The sequence below is a fragment of the Pezoporus flaviventris genome, unplaced genomic scaffold (assembly GCF_033815535.1).
Source record: "Pezoporus flaviventris isolate CSIRO_AGI_PZ_B2104156 unplaced genomic scaffold, CSIRO_AGI_Pfla_v1 ptg000001l, whole genome shotgun sequence".
Classification (NCBI taxonomy): domain Eukaryota; kingdom Metazoa; phylum Chordata; class Aves; order Psittaciformes; family Psittacidae; genus Pezoporus; species Pezoporus flaviventris.
Window position 1 is genome coordinate 6375196 of NW_026892549.1, and position 15972 is coordinate 6391167.

The 15972-nt window shown below is 46.6% G+C and overlaps 1 protein-coding gene across 2 annotated transcripts in view; it reads right to left on the minus strand.

The window, feature by feature from the left end:
- The window catches only part of ITGB5 (integrin subunit beta 5), a 66344-nt gene that overhangs the window by 37757 nt on the left and 12615 nt on the right, over positions 1 to 15972 (minus strand). Inside the window, exons 2-5 of one of the 2 annotated variants that reach the window (XM_061470978.1) lie at positions 11831 to 11873; positions 11123 to 11372; positions 6881 to 7049; positions 699 to 860 (exon numbers count right to left, since the gene is read on the minus strand). In XM_061470978.1, coding sequence (XP_061326962.1) covers positions 699 to 860; positions 6881 to 7049; positions 11123 to 11304 — 513 coding nt within the window. In that variant the 5' untranslated portion in view covers positions 11305 to 11372; positions 11831 to 11873. The remainder of the gene's footprint in view (positions 1 to 698; positions 861 to 6880; positions 7050 to 11122; positions 11373 to 11830; positions 11874 to 15972) is intronic. The other variant, XM_061470895.1, reaches the window with a different exon arrangement.

Genomic DNA, 15972 nt, shown 5'->3' on the forward strand with positions numbered 1-15972 from the left:
GCAGCATCCCCACATCAGCTTGGCAGCGTCAGCTCTGTGTCAGTTTGGCAGCTGTGCTCCCTTATGTATACACTTGCTAGGATTGCACAGGTGGGTGCAAAGAGGTTTCTCATGGAGCCTAGCCTCTGGCCATAATACAGCCATTCAGAACACACCTCCCCTTAGAGGGTGACAGCCATCCAGAAACAAAAATCATAATTAGTGCTTGTGATCTGCTGAGTAAAGGACCATTCTGAAGAAGGATGTGATAATAAGGCAGCAAGCAATTACTCATTCATCCTGGAAGTGTTCTCCACTGAGTTTAAATGAAAACCAAGAAAGGCAACTTTGCCTGTTTGCTACCAAGACCTATGTCAGAGAGAAGCTGAGAGTCCACTGGACATCTTAGAAAAGGGATGTAATTTTTTTGTTTCCTTTATGCTTTGCAGGCAAAATCTGATGCTCTTCCGAGTTACTTTTCCCTCCCTTGCAATAAGCCCTGGAGGAACTCAGTAAGCTCTTAACTCACAGAAGCATTCACTGCAGGGGATGCCCAAGGGGAACAGCAAATTTTATCTGCAAATTGCAGAACCAGGTGAAACCATGCTGGTCAGGCACTATGCTTGCCAGAAGCTACAGGAGTCAGGAATGGCTGGTCTCTAGAGAGGTCCACCAACACCCCAAGATCTTCAAGGGCTGGACCACATGTCCCTCCTCACCAGCTGGCTGGATGCACTGTACTCGTTGGCTTCATTCAGGTGGCACTGGCCATCATGGGGCTGCACCAGCCCCCCCAGCTTCCCATCCAGGGCTATGTGGGGCACATCATCCGTTGTGAAGACCAGCAGGTGAGACGCCTCCTTACGCCAGCCAACTTTCTCCTGGGGAAAAACAAAGCCATGAGACAGCCGGTCTGCCCCTGCCAACCCCACAACTCACCTCTCGCCCCACACATGATCCCAGACACATGCCCAGCCAGCAGCAGACCCATTAGCACTAATTAGAGGAGTACCATGCTCCTGTCCACCCAACCCCGCTAAGAAAACAAAATGTCAGGGGCCCAGTGAGCATTTCCCAGCATCTCCTTCCAGGACACTTACTTAAAAAGGCATGAGGAGGTATGCAAACTGTCCACCAGACCTTCTCTACCCAGATCCAAGAATAAGAATTTCAGCTGCTTTTATAGCCAAAGGAGACCTGCCAGCTTCCTCCACACACATATATTTAATCTGACCTTTTTTCCTCAGTTCTGTGGAGCAGCCAAGGCAACAGCAAGAACTGCAATACCCCCACTCAGCATTTTCATTACCACCAGCTTTTAAAGGCAATTTCTGAGCTGTGATGCACAAAGTAGGTTCCTGCCTAAGGGGACTGGCTTTGGTGCAACCACACACATGCACAGGCACTTTGCTATGGTCCCTTTCTGCACACATCTTCTGGAAGCCATGGTGTCTCCAAACCTCCTGCTTTTGTTGTGCACTACTTCACTTGCCCCAAACAGCTCAATCTCCTCTGCCCCACAGCCCAGAAGAGCAGGGACACACACAGCTGGAGCACAGTGCAGCTGCAGGACCTTTGGCAGTGGCTGACTGCACTAATCCAAGCACAACTGCCCCCCACAGCTCTGCTGTGAGCAACTTCTGCCTATTTAGAAACATGCTAATTCTAAGCCATGCTCTAGCTCCCTATGAAATCACCAAGATGTTAAAGACAGTACAAGGACCAGATATTATCACCATTTTTGCATGGAAAGAGATGCGGGGACAGACTTTTTCCAAGTAAAGGAATAAGACTTAGATATTAAACATTTCTGTCCCATGGAGCTTCCCCAGGTTTCCAGCTTTGCATTGGCCTGAGAAGCAGATCTGTACCTACAACAGCACACTGAAGCAGTTTGTTGCAATGGAATTGAATGAAACAGAGAAGTGTAAAGGAAATTTTTGGAAACCACAGCATTGCAGTACACTCCCCTGTGCTCTCTGGCTGCTCCTGCTGCCAGCTCCTTGCCAAGCCAGGCAGGCCAAGGTTGGCTCCTGCCATGGCAGAGACCAGAGCCAGAGAGCCCAGTCTCCCACAGCTTCCCCTTGGGCTGGCTACCCTACCAATCTGCTGGCAAAGATGCAGCCCCAGATCTTCCCTCCCCACACACATCCAGCATCCCCCTCCTTCCAGCCCCCAACTCAGAGCAACACAGCACAAATCCCTTGTGAAGGGATGGAGGAAAAGCTGGTAAAAGCTTACTGACGGGAATGCAGCACAGATGAATATAACCAACTCCTCCAGAGCTTACTGCTCAGCTTATTCAGCAGAATCTGAACTCTGCCTTGTTTTACAGTAAGATACTAGCTTATGGGCTGCCACAGCCCAGTTGTAAAGACACTTCCTACATGAAGCGTTGGCATGGGTATGGCAAGAGGGCAGAACAGGCAGAAGGGCGTGGAATCACAGCCACCAGTACAATTTTCGCCTGCAAATGTGAGTCATAGCCCAAAGCCTGTTGATCTTTCCAACAAATACAAAACTCTTGCTTCAAGGACACTATTCCAGAGTAGATTTATTTTTCCTCTCTAATGCAGAAGGCATTTTTATTTTAATGGCATTTTAAAGACCCACACAACACATAGCCCACAGGAAGAAATCTTTGGCAACACACATCCTTTGCCATATACCAGCACATTACAGTCCAGCTCAGTGTGGAGTGAGGGCTTTTTTGCTCTGGGAAGCAGAAGTCATTCTACTGAAGTGACCCCACTGCATAAAAGGCAAAATCTTCATCCCCAAATGTAATTTCTTAAGAATTCATCCAAAAGTGATTACAGCCCTCACAATGCAAGAGGCAGCTCTCAGTCTACTCAGCCACCAGCATATAGAAAGCTGGTTTGTTTCTTTTCTTAATGATTTAGGCCAAGAAACTCCCAAAGAGATTAAAAGGATTAATCTGAGTTTTATTTCCTTAGAAATGAACTATGCACAAAGAAAACGAGCTGCACTGAAGCAGCAGCTATGAAGCCACTTCAGGTGTGATGCTGCTGTTCACCTGCTTGCTAAGTCCACCTTGCAATCACAGACAGACAAATTCTCTGTGCCTCCAACCCACAGTTTCATATGTAAACAACATCAAAACAACTTTGGTTGCTCAGTTCAGCAACTCAGCTTCCAAAAACCAGCAAGCACCCACAGTTCCAGTGCCAATATCTGGGCACTGAGAACATTTGATGGCTTGGAGCATCAGACTGGGGTGTCTCAGATGGGGTGGCCAAGTTAGTGTCAATGCTACGCTGAAAGAGCTGAAGACCTATGGAAAACATGCCCAGAGAAGCCAGCACGCCAAGGAGCTGCCACATCTCACTCTGCCTCCATCAGCAGCTTCCAGGTGTTGGAAAATACAGCTCTTCAGCATGCAGTTTCCACTGCGAAATCCAGAGCAGCACTCTGCTCTGCTTAAAACAAATAACCAAAGAGACTTCCATTTATTTTTACTGGACTGGGATTGTTGAACAAAAACCCCTGCATTGACATCTGCCCCCTCATCTGGTTTTTGATCCTTGTGGGATATAAAGGATTTTGAAAGCAGGGGTGGGACCTGACCCAAAGCAGGGTGAGGTGAGAAGACATGTCTCTGCAGGGCTGGGCACGCTACAAATTCTGCCCCTACTCCTGTAACCAGCTGCAGTTGCCTCCCGTACCCCAGAAGAACAGCTTCTCACTTACAGCCAAGAGTGACTGGCAAAACTGGCACAGCTGTCTCAGCCCAGCCCTCTAAATCATTTTGAAAAGGCTGCAAAACCCTGCACCAGTATTTCCAAGCCTGACCTAAACATCTAAATTTAAGCTTTGGGTGCTGAGTAAAAACAGCTCAATTGTCAAGACATCAACTGCCAGAAGACCCCCCTGGATTCATCAGTATATGTAAAACCCCAACTCTTTCCCAGGTGCAGACCTTTTTGGAAGGAAGAAACAGACAGAGGTACAAGACAAGTATTCCTTAGAGATTAAAAACCAAAATGTTCTTCATTTGGCATAGCTCTGAAAGACACCTCTGTGTCTCCCAGATGTCTTGGCCATCTCCATGTACCATTCTAGGAAGCATCAATCAAATCTATTTCAAAAGACACTTTATTTTCTAATACAGCATTATCTTCTTGCTGCATCTTCCTATGTAAGGTCTGAAACTTATACATACCACTGAGCCATATGATGCTTGCACTTAAAAAATGGCAGAGGACCGAAATACCAGAGATAGAAAATGTAATTACAGAAGGTTGATTAATATTCCTGGCTTACCATTTCAGCATCAGGATAAAGGCTTATTGTCTCTGGCTCTTCACTGCCTCCAGAATAACATTTACCATATCTTCATCTTTCAGAAACAAGCCAAGCCCTGGGCTTGCTTGTTAGTCTGTATTAGCTGTACAAACTTTCCCCACTCCTTGGGTTGAAAACCAGGCCAAAAAAATTATTTGATCATTACAGAGCTCTTAGACAGCTCATGCAGAAGAAATGCTTTATAAGAATTACAGTATGTAAATACCTAGTCAACAGAGTAGGTATTGTTTCTGACATCTCACTGCCTGAAGGGGAGGAGAAGACCACAATTGGACACTGTGGCTTGGAAACAGCAAGACTCTGGAATGCCATGGACAGATTTCTCTGGGATGTCCCCCTTGATGCCACGCACTCTGCTGCTGAACACAAAGTACCTCATGGTCAGCACCCTACTTCACCCTGAAGGCAGGGCACTTCCTAAAGTCATAACTGCCCTAAATCTTGGGTTCTGAATATGATAGAGAGGGTGAAAGCTGGAAGAAGCTTGAACATGCCAGTGAGATGCAATGGGGTGCCTCAGTAGTGATGAAGAAACCCACCCCAGAAGTCACCAAGATATCTCTATGCTGCTCTCCCTGCATCGGGGGGAAAATAGTTCCTGACTTACTAGAAACTACTGTCTGTGCAGGGTTTAGTCACTATGATGCTTCCTTAATCACCACTGGATGCAAAGATCATCCTCATCAGGAAGCAACATTTCACTGCCACCCCAGATGTCTGCCACCTTCATCGCCTGGATGGTGCTGAGCCCCACCACAACCCACATCTGCAGACCAGTCTGGGCCATTTTGAGGGAAATAAACCACTAAGTCCCCATTTTGGCTATGGAGCTTAGGAGGTCAATCAGCTGACCTGGAATTTTGGCTGTTCAAAGCCTGGATGGACAGAGCGTTTGTTGCTCACGCCTGTGATTAACAGGCAGCTGCTCCACTTGCAGCAAGGGGCTGCCAAGGCAGCACAAGTCATGACGCAGCCATTTCTCCTGCCTCGCACACCGCTCCCATGGACTTTCTTTCCCACACACAAGCTCCAATAATTAATTAACTGCCACGGCTGCAGAAATTCCTCTGTCATCACCTGCCACATCATGCCAAGAGCCATGGAAGCGCACACACTCACCTCACCTTGGAAGCTCACCCTTCCAAGAGGGCATCCAGAATTTAGATGGTGCGTGCATCTAAATTTATATTCTGAATTTAGTAGGGACCAGGCTGTGCACTCAGAAATGACAGTAGAAGATTATGGTCCTTACCAGCAGTTTAAGATGGCACAAATGTGCCGAAATCATCTTGCAAGTCTCCTGTCTTCTACCACCACCTCCAAAATGAGCCCGCATGATAGACACCACAGTATTTTTGCACCATAGAACAATTTTGTCCGATTTTTGCAATAACATGGAGGGAGGGACCACAAAATCTACACGGTGGGTGGCACAACTGAGTCACCATCCTGATATGTCTCTGCTATAACCATGAGAGCCGTCTCTGCAAAACTGAGAAGCACATGATGCCCACAGTATTGGGAGAAGTGCTGTAGTTGTGCCAACAATATCTGTGCCAGGCTGGGAGAGGGAAGTGGACTATTGGGTGGCATCAGATCCAGTGGAGCAGGTTAAGTCCTGCCGAAAGCATGAAACAAATGAAGCCAACCAAGGTAAGGGAAAATCTGTTTTCCCACAAGCCTGCATCCTATCACTCCTGCAGACGATGTTTATCTCCTGGCTCCCAAAATCCAGACCCAGAAGAAAACACAGCTAACAAAAGGACTATGCAAGGCTGGATCAAACAAAACCCAAACTTGACTGTAATCAAGAAGGAAAAGAAGCAACCAGAGCCATCCCTGGCAGGCAGGGATATTCAGCCACACAGTGAAGGGGAGCAAACCCTTCCATTCCTGACGCACAAAGGGATAGAGAACAACCCACCTACTTGTTCCAGAAAGATCTTCAAGCAAACATTTAAAAAAATCCTAAGGATGTGGCTACCATTGCAACAAGCTGATGAACTCTGTCTTTAATCACTGCTAATAGCTCCAGTTTTGCTGACAAAGAGGGAGAGCAGGCTGTCAGTGCCTGGAGGTGGGATCATCCTGCCCCACACACAAAAGGGGCAGGTACGAGCAGTAGGAACCAGCTCCAACCCTCAACATGAGTCAACCACTGCAAGATCTGTTTGACATGTGGTTCAGAAATGCATTGAGCTGATGCACAGTGCTGCTGCACACAAGTATACGTGAACCGTAAAGGATTTCAGCCGGAGTGCTCAGGGATCAGTGCCCACAAGTCTAACCATGTGGTGAAATCTCAGCCCTAAATTTGCATTTGCAAAAGCTCCATTTTTACCCACTTTAAAGAAGAAAAAAAAATTAGCCGTTTTTTTCTTTGCCTGTTCATGTACAAAAGAGCATGAAAACAATAGCCTCTACTTTTCAAGGCATTTTACTGCTTTGCAAGAAAAAATAAGTAGTTACTTCCAAGAAATGTTATACTGAAGCTCCATCCTGGTAAAAGAACAGAGCAGAAGAAACTCCCTCCTCTTTTGCCTTGTTTAAACCCACAGAAATCAGAGAGACTCACCTTGCACACAGCAGCCTGCAAAATTGCATCGAAACCACCCTCTGGAGCATCTCGGTTGCGGGAAACCTTCTGTTTCTGAACTTCTTCATTGAAACGGTCGACTTTATCCGTTAGGGACAGGAGGTGGCGGAAGCCAAAGGATGGGACACAACTGGGGAACAGCTTGTAACTGCAGGAGGAACAGAGGACTGGTCAGCTGGAAGGAACCACACCAGCAGCCAAAAGCTGCAGAAACTCTCAGCTCTACCAGGCTGGTCACCTGATCAGAGGGATGAAGTAGCTCCCAAGGCTCCATGTTTTGGACACTTTTATTTCTGGTTATTTATCCACAAACCCCCACAGTAGAGACCCATTTGTTTGTTTGTTTCTCCCAGGATCTTTGAGCAGCTGAAGTTCTCAAAGATCTCACCAAGACCAAACATTTCTCTCCATGTAAGGTGTGAGTGGAGACACAAAGCACCAGCCTGCCCTGGGCTGTGTGGCTCTGCTTTTTCAGCACCCATAAAGCAGTTTTCACACTGGGAATTCACGGAGCAGGATACAGAGGGTGTGTTTTGGCAAAACCACCCTCCCCTGTAGCCTGGGAGGGTGGTGTGAGCTGTGCCTCACACCAGCAGAATGGGTGGGCTGGTGTTAAAGGGCACCACAGAAGAGCATCACTGCCAAGAGCTACTTTTTCCCTATTTTTCAATGTGCATTTCACTTTGTTATCCAGTTTTCTTGGCAATACATGTCACTCACTGCACATCACCAGGCACCTGGAAATTGCTCAACATGAGTTGCATTAATAACTAGCATTATCTCATGCATCCTCCCACTCTGACTGATGAGCAAACACCATCTCCACTTTCCCGAGTGCTGCTGAAGCAGAAAGGTAGGAGGGGCACCCTAAGGCAAAGAAATGCCTTAGAGGCTTACCAGGAAAACTTCTTTTTTCCATGCAGAACTATCAGGAGGCAGCTTTGGTGCTCGCCACATGGTTGGGAGAGCTCAGCAGGGCAGCTCCCGTGGTGTGGAAATTAGTGGAGGGAAGAGGGAAGACAAGGGTTAAAAAGAAAATGTGTTTAAAAAGGAGTTGGGCTGGCACTAATTCGCTCTTATCTTCAAAGATAAAGCCTGGAGAACAATTAAAGGCCTCTGCTGGCACATGACCCAGTATGGGTAAGTTGTAAGAGGCGTTTTACACAAAGAAGTATTTACAATTTACCACCGCTGGGAACTCAAATCCCTCACAAAGGACCCCGCACAGCTATGCACACACCTAGCCACCGGGCAGGTCCCACTGCCCTGGGCCCAGTTGGCTATTACAGCCATCTCTTGTGATCAGCACCTTGTTCAGGCTTGTATCCTAGGGCCAAGGCAAGGAGTTTGCAGTGTCTGAAACCTCTGCACTGCAGGGTCTCAGCAAGCAGCCCTTAACACACATGATACATCTGGGTGCTCACTTTGCCAGATCCCTTGTGCAGAAAGAAAACACTGACACACTACAGGGCTCCATCTCCAATGAAGATGAATAACTTAATCCTTTTTCCTTTGTTTTACGCTTCAGGTTTGCTGCAGAAGCTGCTGGCAGCAGCAGGACAGACAATGAATATTGAAGTGACTATGCAAGGGGATGCAGAAGAGCAGGTGGGTTATCTCGGGCTGTAACCTTCACAGGGTGTAACACAGATAGATGGGCAATTAGGTCCTCAGTCTAACAAACACTGTGCGTCCTTGTCCTTATCTTTTTTAATTTAGTGTTTGTTTCCTTTGTATTATCTCTTCTCAGTGATACTGTGGCTGCAAGAGGCCACATCCTAGCTCCCTGGGAGGTCTCAGCTGGCATGCTGAGCCAGCAGCATGGGCAAGCAGCAAGCTGGGGTAGATGGAGGAAGCACAAGGGATCTCAGCCAGACTTGCAGGACAGCCATTACTGTGAGGAGGAGGACAGAGCCTGGACAGGGGGCAAAACCTACCCACTGCAGCTCATGTTTATTTGCAGCTTTTCTTAGATCTGAGCAGGCCACTGGACAAAGTCTGCTTTGACACTAGAGACAGCTGCAAACAAACCACACCTGACAACCCACCACATCAGCAAGTCACCCAGCAGTAGTGACAGCCTGCTCCCAAGGCAGGCACGGGATGGTGATGCCACCAGAGAACAATGGGTAGTCAGCATAGAATCATAGAGTAGTTAGGGTTGGAAAGGACCTTAAGATCATCTAGTTCCAACCCCCCTGCCATGGGCAGGGACACCTCACACTAAGCCATGCCACCCAAGGCTTTGTCCAGCCTGGCCCTGAACACTGCCAGGGATGGAGCATTCACAACCTCCCTGGGCAACCCATTCCAGTGCCTCATCACCCTAACAGGAAAGAATTTCTTCCTTATATCCAATCTAAACTTCCCCTGTTTAAGTTTGAACCCATTGCCCCTTGTCCTGTCACTACAGTCCCTAATGAAGAGTCCCTCCCCAGCATCCCTATAGGCCCCCTGGACTGGGTGAAGAGGAGACAGATGGCAACAGGAATGGAAGACCCATCAGAAAAGCTGTACTGGGCAATCCTGTCTAAATGGTTTCCCAAGATCAGGTTGGCTCAGTGTAACACATAAACAGAAAAGCAACCAACTGGGTAAAACCAAACCAATATGCAATTAGCCTGATCACAGTGGGAAAAGCTCAGGCAACAGCTCTGGATGACATTGATAAAAAGGCATTGTCAGTTTCAGGCAGGCCCTGCTGCAGAGTTATCTAGCTCCATTCTCTCCTCCTCTCTCACCTCTCCCCTCCTCCATGTGTCACTCTATTTCACCCAGAAAAAGCCATGTCACTTCAATTAAATCATACACCAGCAAAACATGGTGAAACCCAGCCCTCAGCCCCTGAGCAGCTAGTGGTTGATGAAGACTGATGATGATAAAGATGACTGAGAACATCCCTCTAAGGTCATGGCAAATCTATGGGGGGAAGAGCTATGAAGAGCGTGATGTACAGTGCCATGGTGGCGAGTCACCTTGGCTCAGTCAACAGCCACTTTTGTCTATGCTTCATGGCCAAAGCACGAGTTTTCAGTGTTAAAAATCCATGTGACTCTCCTCTCTCAACAGAACTGGTAAAAAGAGAATACAGATAATTTTGTCTGGTCAATAGTCAATGTGCAATGAGATGCCAAATGCTTAGTCAATGCTTGGATAGCCAAAAAACTCATAGCTGATGCAAGCTCTCTTTATCTGTCTCTCATACAGAAAACTTACAGGACACATGTTCACAGAACTTGGCATTGATTCCTGTAGTGATCTGACAAGGTAAGTATCCACAAATGGCTCAAATAAAAGCGCTAACTTTACTGTCCTTACACGACTAGAAAGCACCCCAGTGAGGAATGAAGCGTAGATAGGGACCACTAAGGTAAATGCCAACAGTGACATTCTGCCAGGAGGGCACTTGCTGCTGTATCCATCCTTTCATGCCAACTTCTAAATCCGTCTGAGCCTGAACACCCTTCACTACACCCAGTTTCACTCTACCATAATCCCCAATTCATTTGGCTTGTACCTGATTCTGGTGGTTAAAAGGCAAACAAAAAGACTCTTGCAAAGACACTAAAAATCAGGAAAAAAAGAAAAACCAAAAAAAAGGGGGAAGGCACTGATATCATGCAAAGCAAACCACATCATTTGTGTCTTTTGCAACTGCCAGTCTGCTTTCCTTCCACAGCAATAAAGATGAAAAAAACTGCCCGACGTCTTCAAAACACTTTACAAGAACCCATTTATCAGTATTACAGTCACAAATCAGTTCCTCCAAACACTTCTGTTGGGAAAAACATACATTGCTTTAGTCTGCTTATCTGTAAAATGGAGACAAAGAGCGTAATTGATTTACTCAAGGCCAAACTATGACTCAGAGCTAGGACCAGAAATCAAGAATTTCTGGCTCTTCCTCCTTTTTCTGAAAGCCTGTAAAAAAGCCTGCCATGCCTGCATCCTCTTCAGGTATGTAAAAATATCTTCAGGCTACTCACACAGCAGTTTCCCATCTCTACCTGCAGAGACCTCCCAACAGCCACTGCAAAACTGTAAATTGCCCCATTTCAAATCACTCTGGAGCATCACAATGTCAGCCACAGCTAACCAGCGTTCCCAAAGCTGGGGCTTAAGTGTGGCTCATTATTTAAAGCAAGAATGAAAGGAGAAGACTGCAGCCAGGCTCTGTGCAAACACAGGGCTTGTCTCTTCAAGGGTACACCTACCACTTACCCAATGCAGGGATTGTTTTGGTATCTTGGTGCTGTGTAGGAGAAAGGAGAAATATTTTTGTCCACAAAAGATCCAAACCCCAGCCGAAAATTGCTAGTGAGCTTTCGCATCTCTTCAGCCAGCTTTGTTCCCAGATTGCGAATATTATCTAGGTCATCGTTCATTGACAGGGAAAGATCCATCAGGTAGTAGAGGTCCACGGGATAGTCCTCAACTTGCCGAACCTGAACACGGAAGGAGGTCTTGTCACCTGCATACACACAAGAGTTGAGTGCAGTGAAAAGGAAACTCCTAGCACACGTATAAAACAGACCACATGCTTTCTCCCTCTCCCGCTGCAGAGCGGGTAGATGACCTGCAAAAGAAGAGGCTGAGGGGAATAAGTTTTTCCAAATCCATCCTTTGGGAGACTATCAGGAAAGCAGGTAGTGACTATGGGTCCTCTTAAGCTATGTACTGTGCTGGCTGGCAAGGAATAGACACATTTATGAAGTGTATGTCTCTATTTTACTTTGGAGATATGGGAAAGGGCCTTTCCATCCCAGTTGAGAGAACATCTAAGGTGGGGGACACATGAAAAATGCTGCTGCCCCTGACTGTGTACAGGCCAGAGGAGACTTCCTATAAAACTGGAAAGAAAAGCAAGCAATGTGAACCTCAAATGGATGTTTCAGGGACTACTGGAAGAGGGACGCCTCACATGCTTACTTGGTTATGTCCTCAAAGCAAACCAGGAGCAGTCCAAGCAGTCCTGCACAGAAGAGAGAAGGAGGTGGAGCAGGAGAAGGAAGAGGGTCAGGAGAAAACAGCCAGTGTGAAATGAATGCGAGATGTCATCTAAGCAGGGAAGTCAAGTTAAAGCAGACACAGAAGAAACAGCTTTGAAAAGGACCTTTCCCAAAAAAATGACCTGTGCCACAATTCCAGAGAAAGCAGGGCAAAAGTGAACTGGAAAAAGAAGGTTGTTAGCATCACCTGATGAAGCACTGAGGCAGACATGAAGCTTCTGGAAGTAAAGAACACAAGGGAAGGAGCAGACAGGGCTGAGTCACAGGCTGCGCAAATGTGGAGAAGAGCAGAAGAGAGCCTTTCCCCTGGCTTTCCCCTGTGCCAAACTACTTTCACCAGAGATGCCTCCAGAAGAGGTGCTGTGAGGGGAGGCCCCTGCTGGCACTGCCCACATCTTGAAAAAGGTGAAGTGGCTTCAGAGTGAACTCAACTTCCCACCAGATGGGCCCTAGTGGATGGCAGATGTTTGCCTTATGCTTTGCTGAGAGAGAGGTCTTAATGGAAACTCCAGACACAGCACCTTCAACCCAAGGATGATTTGGAGACCCCATGACCCCAGGTGCCACCACAAATTGTTTTCCAGCTAAGTGGAGTGGCAGACCCAGAGACTTGGATCCTCTCAAGACCAAACTCCCACTCCTGCCCTTCCCTCCCGGATCTTCAGGGCCAAGGCTGAACTTCAGGCATCGGCAGGTTCTGTAAAACACTTGTGACTTCCCCTCTTCTTACCCAGAAATGAAATGCACATATTTTAGTATTGTGAAAGCATTTCCCTAGCCATTTTATTGTTCTCCTCATTGTGTGCAGCAGCACAGCTGCTTCCACTTACTTCCAGCCCAATGACATGCAACAGCAGCAGCATCCCAAAACTGCTGTGCTGGCAAGACATGGTGTGAGGGGCTTTTCAGTCCTGCAGACAGGAGACCTGGCACCTGCGGTCATGCTGTGTTGAGCTGCACGCAGAGCCAATACATGCCCAGCACACCCGCTCGCTGAAGGAGCCAGGGTCCCAGCACCCTCGGGCATGTGTCAGAGCCTGCCTCTTTTGCAGAGCTGTGAAGGGTTTAGGTATGGATGTGCTCTTTGCTCCACCACTTCTCTGTGTATCTCAGCCAGCTCAGTGCTGGGTACCAGAGGAGTCAGCTGCAGCACCTAAACCAAGACCTCTCTTCTAATGATTTCCCAGCACATTTAGATCAAGGGTACTTCCAAGCCAGGTCTTCTTTTCTTACAGATAATTGCTCCCCTCTGAAGCCTGATCCAATACCACCCTACAAAGGCAAGGCTCTTGAGAGGCACCATGTGCGTACATGCACACATAGGTATTGTCCAGAAATCAGCTGTAGGAAGGAGGAAACTCTTGACATCAATATTCTTCCTTATTCTCCCTGGCTTTCTTTTCTGACAGGAGCAGGACTTTCCTGGCACAGCACTGAGGTGTTGTATGCAACTCAGCACTGGCCCAACAGTAAGCAAAGTTATAGAGGCCCAACAGTAAGCAAAGTTATCAGGTGGGCCTGATGCTGTACCTGGCATGCATTTGTAGGGGAGCAAAGAAGATCATAATTTATATAGTGCCAAACTTGTTAGCACTGAGTGCAGGGTAACAGTGATTGCTAGCATGACCTTAATTCAGTTCTGCAAAGAATGTGTTTAACTCCGGGAAAATTCATTATTATTTCCTATACCTATTTTTTCCATTCCTACTTATTGTTCCCACTGGAATACCCAACCCTTCCAGAAAAAGAAGGGGTATCCTTCTGCACTTCCCAACATTTCTGTTTCCAAAACACTGCCCTTCATGAGCAGGTCCTAAGATGGGAATTCCTGTGGCAGAAAGGGTACTTGGGAAGCTCTGATCAAACTTCTTAACAGTTACGAATTCATTAGTCCCTGAGAAGCACCAAAACTAACAGGACCCTGGGCCTGGTTCTTCTTTCATTCCTATCTGTACAAACCAATTAACTCACAGAAAATATCGCTAAGGTATGTAGATGTAAGTGCAAAAGAATTATTATTCTCTGTGCACAGTATTACTCTCACACTTCTAGGGATAATCCAACCCTCTCCTTCCCCACATACTGTTACCACTATCCTCTCCTTAGGGTTTTACTTAAAAGTTTTAATGTAAAAACTGAATTCAGAAATATTTCTTGGATACTCTCACAGAGGAAATGCAGAAACTGTAAAAACTGCTTTCGGCCAATTTAAGAGCACAACCTCGACAATCATGTTTATCCAAGAAAAGCTGCCTTTTCTGCTTGGTGAGGCTTACAGCTTGATGGGCAACACTACTTCCACCTATTCAATTTTTTAATCCCTTTTACATTACTCATAATTTTCATTTAACCAGGATGCAGTGCTTTATAGCTGGACCCAAGATTTAAAAGCAATATCATAAAATCTAAATGCTCTATCTGAAAGCTACCCTGTGAGGACACCAATTTAAGACCCGTGGAAATTAGCTGTGGGCACAGAGATTTGGGGATGTGACTTCTGCCACAGGATGATGAGATCAAACTGCCTGGGTGGGAACACAAACAATTGACAATACATTCCCTTCTGCTTCTGCTTAGTGGTCTCAGTATAAAAGATCAGCATTGCCACAGACTGGCGTGTCAATTCATCTTTGAAATCGTACACCCTTCATGCTCAAAATTAAATCAACATTGTTTCCTTTTTGTCTTGGGTTCACAGGGTGAAACCCATTCTCAGGCTCAAGGATTAAGGAATAGTTTAAACTTGGGATGGTAATACAAGGGTTTAGGAAGTCATCAGCCCTAAGACAGAGTGCTGCCCAAGGTCAAAAAGAGAGCAAAAAAAGGAGATGCTGTTGCAAACATCCAGGTATATCACTCTGCAACGACTTTGGTGCTCTGCAAGAGGAGCATGGGGAAGAGAGCTCACCATGGGCATCACTGTGGACATCTTTGGGGTGATTCCTGCAACTCAGCCTAGACGTGAAGGGCTTTTCTGCTGTCCAAGGAGAATCAAAGACGGACACAAGCGTGGTCCCTGCGAGGGCTGGCAGGACCAGCACACCAGCCCTGTGCAGCCCAAAGCATTCAACAGCATGGGCCCCAGGAAGCCGGAGGGACATGGATCCCCACACCCTGCTGCAGACTGGAGGGATAAGCATCCACACCTCTGGCTGGATGAAACTGCCCAGGACTGGGAAAGGAGAATTTGCTAAGCACCAGTCAACATGCATGAAGGAGGATCTCGGGAGACGATATGTGGAAGCTGAGCCAGCCCTTTCTTCCAGGAATTCCCTCAAGAAACAAATAGCAATTTGTTACTCGTTTTGTAATAACAACTCCCTTTTTTTATGGGAGCAAACCTGTTTCGTCAGCAGCATTAGGTTACAGAAGCCATGCATCCAGTGGTGACTACCATCAGGTATCTGTTTTTAAGGCTGAGGCAAAATTTCTTTACATTTGATGATCTGACTGATGGCAGCAAGCGTACTGCTGAGGAAGCATGTGTGAGAGACATGCTATCCAATCCATAGAATTAAACCAAAAAATCCTACAGCTACTGGTAGGCTCTGAGAGCACCAATAGCACGAGCACCAGCACAAACTCCTGTTTTTCTTGGGCAAAAATCACATTTCATTTTTCTGTATGCTCATGAGAACCATCACAAAACTATAAGCCTTAGAAACCCACTCCAATTGCTTATAATGAATTACGCTTTTATATTTGCTTAACTTTGCAATAAAGAGCTTTTTTTCCCCCCCCTTCAGAAATATCAACTGCCAAAATTTCCTCAAAATTCTGAACCCACATTAAAGCCTCCCCCCACCACGCAAACATTTTTGATAACAAGCATGCCCACTTGGCTCAGTCCAGCCATTCCCTTCTATTTTTTAATTAAAAGGAAGAGACTGAAGAAAAATGATGGCTCAGGGGAATGAAACAAGGATCTGGCTACAGTCCAAGGCCTGAGTTACAATTCAAATCTCCATCTTCTGCCTTGATCCCATGGCTGTTTTGCATACCGACAGAAAACATATTTTTGTTTCCAATTTATAGAAGGAGCTCTCTCAGTTTAGAGTCAAC